The sequence below is a fragment of the Oryzias latipes genome, chromosome 16 (genome assembly GCF_002234675.1).
Source record: "Oryzias latipes chromosome 16, ASM223467v1".
NCBI lineage: Eukaryota > Metazoa > Chordata > Actinopteri > Beloniformes > Adrianichthyidae > Oryzias > Oryzias latipes.
Genome location: NC_019874.2, coordinates 17,828,126 through 17,837,862, shown reverse-complemented (window position 1 = coordinate 17,837,862; position 9,737 = coordinate 17,828,126). Strand labels below are relative to the sequence as shown.

The following is a 9,737-nucleotide window of genomic DNA, read 5'->3' as shown; positions in this document are numbered from 1 at the left end:
GGTTTTGTTTGTATATTTTCAGTTTAAAAGTCCTGGTACTACTAAGACTTATTTATCCCGTGTTAGTACTAAATATTGAGCGGCTAACCCAGATTGTTTTGGCGTTTCTATTACCTTCTTTTTCATTTAGTAGGCAGCATTTTTACCCAAACTAATATTTCACCTACATTTTTGAGACGCCATTATATTAAATGAATATAAATCTGCACACCAAAAATACAGCTCTTGTTTTGTTAACAAAGGTCGCTCTGACACGAAATGAAATGAGTTCAGCTCGACCATAATAGCGGCGTGTAGCGGCGCCGCCTCTTGTCTCCTCTCTGCCGCTAGATGGCGCGCCGAGTCCAGTTTGTGAAGGATTAGCGGCGTCTGCTGCAGTCTGCATTTCTGCAATATTTTTCCAGTATAGCGTCAAGTGCAAATCATGAGATGGCATTCAAAGGCAAAGCGGTCGATTCAAAGGTAAGAGGAGGGCATCGCCGTGCTGTGCTGCGAGGCTGGAACACTTAAAATTATGTTTTTCGATTCTGTCTGTCGAGTGACAATAATGTATGTCAGATACTAACAAATTATATGACACAGTTGTGTTATGTGTTTATTATAACGCCAGGTTTACTTGTGTTATAGGCGCTGTTAGTGAAGCGAAGTCAGTCTGCTTTAACACTATGTTCTCTATTACAAACCGGCAGGTTTCTCACACCCAGGACGTGAAATTACATGCTTGACATCTTAGACTGAATAAATGACCATCTCGTGTGTTGTCTTGCAGACCGTGCTGCTCAATCTCCTGCTCTGCCTGCTGATATTTTATTCTCTTTTCTATATGATCGGGAGCGTGTGCTTCGGCGCGTTCAGGTGAGCACACGCGCATGCGCACTGCTGCTACACAGAGGAGAGCAAGTGAAATTGTGTTTTTTGGTGTTCAAAACTGCATTTCTGGGTATTTCTTTGTTCAAATCATTGTAAGCAGGAGCAGATGAAAAAATGCAGTTTTAAAAAACACGTAGCAGTGAAGTAGGTGCTTAAGTCGGGGGGCACAAATTCCATGCTCTGTTCCGTTCTGATGCATCCAATTGCAGACAAATAGATCACATTTTTTTGTTGCACTGCCAATGTTAAGTTGGGGTTGTGAGGGGCTGTAAGCTAGCAGGACAGAGTGTAAACAAATGGATGTTGGGAAACGAGGACAGGCTTTCTCAGCACCAACAGTCCTGCCTAGAACTCAGCGGTGAATGCTGCTCTGCAGAAACTATGTCCTAGAAAGCAACACACTTTTTTGTTGTTGCTAAAAACGGCATAATCATAATTGAAAGACCATTGGAATTTTTTTTACAATAGATCAAAATATGATAGGAGAGGGACTTTAATGGATTATAGAAGGATATTGATATACTGTAGAACAGGGGTCGGGAACCTTTTTGGGCAAGAGAGCCATAAACGCCACATATTTTTAAATGTAATTTCGAAAGAGCCATACAATAATGTAGAGTTTCCCACACTGAGGCACGGAGACTTAACCTCTTTTAAGGTTCTTTATTCTGGTGACTGCAGACCACAACAAACGCCGTAAAATTAATTCAGCAACTCCTTAATCTCTCCTGTCGACACGAGACGAGAGAGAGCGCTTCTACCAACTTTATATTCACCTGCTCCCGCTCCAGCCCTCCCATTTCCCTTATTCGGCCCATAGCTGAACCCCATTGGTCCAAACTACCTAACAACAGGCTGAGCGACAGAACTGAGAGCCAATCAGATCTCTGCTTGATGCGGTCAATGAACTCCAGAACTTATAACGCGGCCCAACAGCCATCCAACTCAGTCCGCGACAATATGTTTAAAACTAAATATACAAATGAATGTGTGCATTTGATGTAATTTCAACATTTTTAAAGTACAATAAGTCTGTGGATTCTTTTTAATAACATGGTTATGCTGTTGCTGATAAATGATGAGTATTTCTCGTGGTAGTTTTGCTGATGGTCTAGTCTGGTTGATACGTGGTGAGTTTCTGCTTCACGCAGGCGTTGAGACTTTAAACGTGATCTTAGGTCTGAATGTTCTGTAGATGTGACAAAGACTGCTCACATGCAGACGGGGAGCCAAACACACACTCACACGCCGCAGTGACTGACGGGCAGCGGGTTTTACGTTTTTACAATCCCTGCGCGATTCACCTGCTGCCTGTCCCCACAACACCTCAGCCCCACCCCCCTGCTTTCTCCCTCACACATCCCGTCCCCGCAACTGCGCGCTCTTTCTCAGAGACGGGAGCGCGCACTTTTAGGCACGGCAATTCACAGGTTTCCAGTTGGTACAAACTCTGTGAAATTATAGATAATAGTAAACTGATAGCGCTGGCGCAGATTTTTCTCTCCAAGCACCGCTACTATTGCGCGCCTCTTTTTTTTTTTTTTTTTTTTTTTTTTCGCGCCCGAGAAGGACTGGACTAATGATAAAAAAAGTATAATTAAAGATTTGTCTGCGAGCCACATGTGACCATCAAAAGAGCCATATATGGCTCGCGAGCCATAGGTTCCCGACCCCTGCTGTAGAAGGATATGATAATAATATCACTTTGAGCAGTGTCCCAGTACTTATTCTTGCTTTTTTACATTTGAATTCCCAACAGTATTTTGTAATCACTAAAATAATTAAATGTATTGTGTACTTTGTTTTATAGTGCCCCTTTAGTAGAGGAACATAAAATGTTTTAATGAAAGCCATTATGACAGTCATTTGCAACCTCTGTGTCCTCTGATTCAAATATCAAGATCAATGCATGCTACAAACATGGCTCACTCTTCCTAATCTTTCATTTAGATTAAATCACTTTGACGGTCTGATTCCATTTGACTTTAAGACTGAACCTGCTGATTCTAACTCCAAATACCTGGGTGAGCACATAGAAACCAACCAATATAACCCCTAGCATGGAAGAATAACTTTTGCACAGATCAAGTTTTAAATTTCTCCCTATTTGTGTCCCACAGTTAACCTCTTGTCCCTGGAGCTCACTTACTTCTGCAGTGGCCTGTTTTTTGCTGCAGTGGTTAAGAAGCAAGTATGGGATTATGCCCTCACTGTCACACTACTTCATATAATAATCACCAGTTTAGGTGAGTATAAATCCTATTTATACACAGTTAAAAGACAATATGGGTTTTGTAAAGGGCTTGCTCCGTTTCTGTCACAGTAATGTTGGAAGTTCCAATGGTGTGGCAGTGGTGGCTGGCTTTGGGTAGGACAAATGTCACAATTTTTAAAAAATCTAATGTAAAGTGTCCTTTAAACATCCTTTGTTTTCTTTCAGGTAGTGGTCTATTTCTGATGATTTGCAACGGTCAGCTGATCTCCTACTTCATGTGTCAGAATGATCAAAGCCATGCGACCTTCAGCCTCTACTGAAACGATGAAGGCAATCCTGTTTATAGTCTCAAAGCAGGCTTGTTAAGTGAGACAAAAAGGATCAGAGCAGATGCTCTTCTCCCTGAGACGGCTATTAAATTCTCCACAGTGATAGATTTTCTCTGTTTGTCACTAAAAAAAGGCACAACATCAAACATAATGTCAAGGCCAGCTGCAGTTTGTGTTTAATGGTTTTCAGTAGAATGGCATCCTGTAGTGTTCTTGCTTGCAATGCACGTCTTCTGTCACTATGCAGTATCAAGGTAAACGTCTTTCAACGTTTAGTAAGCTGTGAATGTATAGATGAAATGGGTATTTTATTTTATACTGTGTTTTTAATACAAATCCAAAAATGTAAGAAAAATAAATTAACATTGATAAAAAAATTAACAGTTTGGTTTAGTGGATGATGCTCCAATTAAAGGAATTTGCTGGATTATCCAGTTATCAAAGGTGAAACCAAACAAATATGCAATACAAAGCCATGTAGTTAAAAAAAATTTTGAGCTAGAAAAATAAAAATACATATATTGGTATACAACAAATGAAAATAAAGTTGCTAACAAACATGCAAACAATTTGAGGCTGCTATAAAACCGGGTTTGTTGCCACACAGTCTGCTGAGTTGATGAAGGAGAATCCAGGGAAGGCCTCGCTGGCACAGACTGCCTGACACCTGTCAGTCACAGAGGCAGGAACGGGCTGTAGTGTGAACTCGGGGTCAATGTAGCTGACATCGCCTGGACCAGTCTGGAGAGAAGGAAAAAGATAAAATCATTGCAGAAAATAAGCTTTTATTTAGAACATTTTTAAAAAGTTTTGGACAATATTATGCACCACGTTTGGAATGAATGGCGGTATAACTTTTCTGGCAAGAAGGTCATCCCAGTTGATGAAAGCAAAGAAATTATGTTCCTGGATTTCCTCCTGCCGAGACGACAGAATTCATCAATATTTATCACAGCTACTCCCTTTTTTTTTGTTTTTGTTACTCTCACTCACGAAGTCACGCTTCTCTCCAAGACGTTTGGAAATGTCTCTGTCCAACAAACCCGCCAGGAGTGAGTGAGCAGCTCCAGAAACTCCACTAGGCAGCTGCAGAGGAGCGTGAAGGATGTTTTCGAACATCTCCACTTTTCTTGGACTGTAGAAAGGAGGCTAGGACATAGAGAAGAATTCTGATGAAGTTGCAGACAGGGATGATGTGCTGCTGAGGAAAAGGTCTCAAAAACACCCACCATTCCAGTGAGCATCTCAAAAAGCACAACGCCGAGCCCCCACCAATCCACTGCAGAGCTGTACGGTTGGCCTTGTAACACCTCTGGAGCCAGATATTGTTGAGTGCCACAGAAGGTATTGTTCATGATCTCACCAACGGACACACCTTCTTTACAAAGACCAAAGTCTGTCAGCATCACATGGCCCTCACTGTCAAGCAAGATGTTTTCTGGTTTGAGGTCTCTACACAGGAAAAACATTAGACAAAAATGTTGTTTCATTCCTCTTGGGCTTGCACAAGCTCAGACAAACCGCATTCCTCCCCCTTGGATTTTTTAGTTTCTACTCAATTAACATCATCATTTTTTCATAAAGTGTTGGTCGATGTGGTTGCAGCACTTTATGGGGAATAGTTTGCATGAATAATTCAGGAATTCTGAAGCTAAATTAAACTTTGAGACAGAAAAAGAGCTGAGAAAAACTTCCAAGACTGTCCTGTGGTTGACTGAAACTGAGCCTCAATGCAATTGTACCTGTAAACAATCTGAAGAGAGTGGAGGTAACCCAGTGCACCAGCCAGCTCTGCAGCATAGAAACCAGCTCTAGGTTCTGGGAATGACCCCTCCCTTTGGAGGTGATAGAAAAGCTAAAAAGATAAAGAGAAAAAAATAAACTTTTTCAATGATTTGTCACCTTTTTGCAGACAAATCAAGGTGGTTTGCTTTTGTGTTTTAACATGTGTAAAATAGGAATGATAAAAGAAGACAATTAAAACAAGATAAAAGTTTTTTTTCACTCATACCTCTCCTCCGTTTACATAGTCCAGAACAAAATACAGTGCGTTTGGTGTCTGGAAAGAAAAATGTAGTCCCACCAGGAATGGATTACCTAGTCCCTTTAGCAGCACACTCCTCTCAACCATAACATGCCTCTGCTGCAAAAAAAACAAACAAAAAAAAAACCGGCCAACACACACCATTAATTTATTTTAAGCCAAAGATAACTTAAAATTAGATAAAAGTCTGTAGGACAGACAAACCTCTTTCCTCTTGATGACCATTTGCTTCTGCAAAACTTTTACTGCATAGAGTCCACCTTGTTTTCTGTGTCTTGCCAGCAGCACCTGCAATTTATTTATTGTAATTCCAGTAAATTTACTTAAAAAGTGAGCATCTTAAAAAATAAAACCCACATACCTTTCCAAAGGTTCCACTGCCAATAACTTTGAGGAATTCAAAGTCTGAAGGTGTCACTCTAGATTATTTAATAAAGGAATAAAAGAATAAAGTAAACTTTTTTAGCAATCCCTGACATACTCTGTATAAAACAGTTAAATGAGATTTTTGTTAGTTAAATTTAAGATAGAATTGCAACCGTTAGTACAACTGAAACTTGTCTACATTCATCAAAGAATTGTTCTTATCTATGAAAAAGTCTAAAGGTATGCATTTTCAAAGAATTTAGGTGTTGATTTAAAATGGAAAAAATAAGTATTTCGACTCCAGATACAAGCAAGAATTCTTCCCCTAACAGACCTGTTACTTCCTTAGGAAGCTCTTATATTCTCCACTTGTTTGAACCAAATACATTCTCAAAAAAATCATACAATCTGATTTCCTGCAATCTTGTTTGTCCATTTTATCTCTCACAGTGGAAGTGTTTCACATAATCGACATTACTGACAATCCTTTTTTCATCTTTTTCTCAATTTGCTGAACCTGTGACTGACAAATACTATTTTGGCCCACTGCATGTTCAGATAATATTTGCCTGTGCAGGTTTTTGATTCCATCAGGAAGTTGATTCACCCTCAGAATTTAGAGGTTAATTAAATGAGAGTAAAGGTTTTTTTCTTGGAAAGAGTATTATTTATAGTTATTCTGACAAGGGGCAAAGAATAACACTCAAGGACTAACAAAGTGTCTACGAGAAATTATGTATTCTATTGAACCAAGGGGATGTGTTATTTTAATATGGAGCTGGTCTAGAGGCCAACTGTGGAATTAAAATGTCAAATCTGAAACAAACTTCAGTCTTTGAGAGAAAATGTATGATTAAAATAGAGATAGGGAGAAATGTGCATCTGCGATTATAAACTAATGTTGCACAAATGGTTAGGCTTAGACATTTGAGACAGTCTTGACTACCTGAATTGGATGTTGTATTTTATTTAGTATAACTTTAATAGTATAACTGGACTTGCTTTAAGGTGCAACAAAAGCCACAATTTGCCAATTTGCAAATTTTTTTTCAGCCCAACAGTACAAACTGAACAAGAGTTACACTGTTGATTACCTGTGATTTCTTTGCCTTTTTATAGTTTAAGAGTTTATTTTTGGCACACTGTGATTAGGATTGGACTATAATTCAGTCTAAAAGGCTGCAGATTGCTGCTGTTTTGCATCTGGACAGAGTAAAAGCTTTAAAAACCATAAACTGGGCTTTGTGTATTTCAGACAAACCATTTAGCTTGTTTTAAATGTAAACAGATAATGTAATAATTACTGTTGACAAAAAATATCTAACATACTTACTGTGGGGAGTCTGTGTTCACTGAGCCCTGAGGAAAAAAAAGACATGGGCATGATGGTCAGGAGGTCAAAGCCTATTTAATTTCATCTCTTGTAAACACATAGCACATTCTTGTTGAACTTTTCCATGGACGGCGAACTCACCAAGATTGCCTCCTCTGCCTTTTGTGTCTTCAACTTGCTTTTTCGCCGTAGATGTTTCTGAGTTTCTGGGCTTTAAGGAGGAGGTCAAAAAGAGCATATGTCGATTTTTGTTTTATAAGTAAAAACACAACAGAAAAATCAATGGGAAGAACTTCTCTTGATACTTACTGCTGGCAGAAGAACTTGCTGTGAGCAACTTTGTGCAAAAAGTCACTGAAGGCAACTTTCTTCCCTTTGAGTAGAACTGCAAAAGATGATGTTATTAGAAGTTCAATAACAGCTGCATCCATTCAACCTTTTTTAAATTGAAGCCACACCAAGGTCATTTTACAAACATTTTCTTATAATTAAGCATAATGGATTTGTCAAAAAAAATCATAATATTAAATCACAGCGATAATATCGAAATGTCACATCATTCACTCATGACTTATGGTACTTAAAAATAAAATTAAAAAATTACCTGAAAAAAAAGTAACAATCCCTTTCATCTTTGCATAAGTCATTGGTCTTTCTTGAGTTGCAGTCTTCTGAATGCAGAAATACAGCAGTGTTTTTCCCTAAAAGCAACCAGAGTACATGAGAGTTACTTGTCCATAACTTCCACTGTCCTCCTGCTCACTGACAGAATTGTTGACGCAGAAGACGACGAATATCTGTCCGTTGTTTTCAGAGTCCCTCGGAAATTAAATCTCTGTTTCTAGCACTAATGTCAGTTGTGTTTAAGAAATAACCTTTGATGCCATATTTTTTTATTTTACTTTGATTACTTCTGAGTATTTACGTTTGAATTGAATGTTTTGTTTGTAAAATTGTTAAAACGTCATAGAAAAAAAAGTTGGCGTGTTTAACCAATTCTGTGACCCGGTCCCTGAATGCAGCATAGCAGAGTAGAAAATGCCAGAGGAACTGCCTCTCAAAGCTTTGCCAGTTATTACGTGGGCACTGATGTGACCTTTGTTACAGTTCGTTATATTTTCATTCTTACATTCACTCTTTTTAACAAAAATGTGATTTTTGTACTGGAAAAAAACTTTCATTTTGTAAAATTTAAAACAAGACTATTTATACACCGAAAAAATTTCATTTAGTTTTTGAGGAAGAACTTGTTTGATGCTTCTTGTGTTATAAAAAAAAATATAGCAACGTGTAAATTCCTGATACCTCTCTAGACATTTTCCAATCATGTGCCATGACAGTCATGTTAGGGAAATGATTAGGATCTCTTCAGACATTTGTTGGCACCTAAACATGTAAAAAAAAGGGGGACACACACACATATGTGCTTAACATTACATGACCTTGACGATTTGTTTAGATATATATAAAAACGCGGTAATCATTAGTGGTAAAGTTTTTCCTCATTTTGTTATATAATTCCAAAATGGAAATGACTTCTTCAATATGCCCCGCCCATCATATCATGGTAATTTAAACTCATCTGTAATTTTATGGACAGAAGGTTCAGATTTTTACACCAAAGAAAAGTATTGAAGAGAGTTTCCCATTCTGTGGCATCACCGTCTTAAAAAGTAAGTGAGAAATGCCTGGTATGTTTTTGGTTTTTTTCCTGAGTGACAAGGTGGTGCAACATAGCAGACTCCTCTGACCAAAATGTGATTTACACATGCTGCTTTACGTTTTCGGCCTTACACTCTACTTGGAAAAAGACATGACTGTAGTTTTATTTCATCAGTAATTTACGAAAAACATTAAAAAGAATCCTAACTGGGTCTTTTTGTGTCATAGTTTGTACAACCTCATTTTTCATGCTGACATTTAAAAGCATTTGGTTGAATTTCAAAGTCAAACGGTGACATCAACATGTTACATAATGCACGAAGAGAGCACAGGATGGGTCTGTCACTGAATGTGGTACACAGATTCTTAGGTTATGTAAAGATAACAAAACATGATGGATGGGTTTAAATGTTGAAAGTCAACAAAACTGCAGAAATTCAAGAGACCTGAATATGGAAAGAGCAAAAGAATGTCTGAGGAATGCAGTGTGATTTCTCGAACATGAAGTGCATTAACATCTGGTCTGTCCCCGTGTCTCTCTGGTCTAATTTTAGAACCATGGAGTGGAAGGCAGAGAGGGCACGGGGTCTGATGCTGTTGCAGAAAATCGATCCTCTGACAGGAACAGAAGGAGGTTCCTTTCTTTTTCAGTGCTGGTGTCTCTAGCAGGGGTAGCCAGAAAGAGAAGAAACCTCCCCTCTCTTACGTCACACCACCATGAACTAGCCTTTGCTGGTCTGATGAACCCTCAGTCTCGTCTCAGATGTGTCACCCCATCACTCTGCCTGCATGGAAACAGGTCAGAGCCGGTTTCACCCCTAAGGAATGCAGCAGATGTCACTGAACACAGCCTGAACATCTTGACACTTTTGCTTCATTCTGGCATGTGAGTGAGCAAAGAAGGTCAAGTATAAACAC

General features: G+C 38.8%; 2 protein-coding genes across 4 annotated transcripts; one reads left to right on the top strand and one right to left on the bottom strand.

Annotated features, from left to right (window-relative positions):
* Nucleotides 1-52: 52 nt before the first annotated feature.
* Nucleotides 53-3,786, top strand: LOC101169729 (transmembrane protein 244). Of its 2 annotated transcripts, XM_011485244.3 has the most exons (6): nt 139-462; nt 770-855; nt 2,821-2,894; nt 2,991-3,116; nt 3,194-3,238; nt 3,311-3,786. In XM_011485244.3, the coding sequence occupies exons 1-6, from the start codon at nt 430-432 to the stop codon at nt 3,403-3,405; spliced, it is 459 nt and encodes a 152-aa protein (XP_011483546.1). In that variant the 5' UTR covers nt 139-429; the 3' UTR covers nt 3,406-3,786. The 2 variants fall into 2 exon arrangements, with proteins under 2 accessions (XP_011483545.1, XP_011483546.1); XM_011485243.3 differs by having other exon boundaries at nt 53-462; nt 3,194-3,786.
* On the bottom strand, nt 3,566-7,942 carry LOC101169880 (serine/threonine-protein kinase Sgk1). 2 transcript variants are annotated; one of them, XM_023964039.1, is made up of 13 exons: nt 7,762-7,942; nt 7,467-7,542; nt 7,299-7,368; nt 7,158-7,183; nt 5,820-5,877; nt 5,663-5,746; nt 5,426-5,557; nt 5,157-5,269; nt 4,790-4,866; nt 4,644-4,726; nt 4,408-4,563; nt 4,243-4,332; nt 3,566-4,155 (listed from the first exon to the last, which is right to left on the bottom strand). In XM_023964039.1, exons 1-13 carry the CDS (start codon nt 7,802-7,804, stop codon nt 3,994-3,996), a joined length of 1,170 nt encoding a protein of 389 aa, XP_023819807.1. In that variant the 5' UTR covers nt 7,805-7,942; the 3' UTR covers nt 3,566-3,993. The 2 variants fall into 2 exon arrangements, with proteins under 2 accessions (XP_023819807.1, XP_004077923.1); XM_004077875.4 differs by having other exon boundaries at nt 4,644-4,866.
* Nucleotides 7,943-9,737: the final 1,795 nt, after the last annotated feature.

Excerpts from the sequence above, each read along its gene's own strand:
- LOC101169729 (XM_011485243.3), top strand. The coding sequence starts at position 430 with ATGGCATTCAAAGGCAAAGCGGTCGATTCAAAG. Across the intron at positions 463-769 it reads GCAAAGCGGTCGATTCAAAG|ACCGTGCTGCTCAATCTCCT; the intron begins GTAAGAGGAGGG and ends GTTGTCTTGCAG. Across the intron at positions 3,117-3,193 it reads TATAATAATCACCAGTTTAG|TAATGTTGGAAGTTCCAATG; the intron begins GTGAGTATAAAT and ends TTTCTGTCACAG.
- LOC101169880 (XM_004077875.4), bottom strand. The coding sequence starts at position 7,804 with ATGACTTATGCAAAGATGAAAGGGATTGTTACTTTTTTTTCAG. Across the intron at positions 5,878-7,157 it reads GTGAACACAGACTCCCCACA|AGTGACACCTTCAGACTTTG; the intron begins GTAAGTATGTTA and ends TAAATAATCTAG. Across the intron at positions 4,867-5,156 it reads TCTCTTCAGATTGTTTACAG|AGACCTCAAACCAGAAAACA; the intron begins GTACAATTGCAT and ends TTTCCTGTGTAG.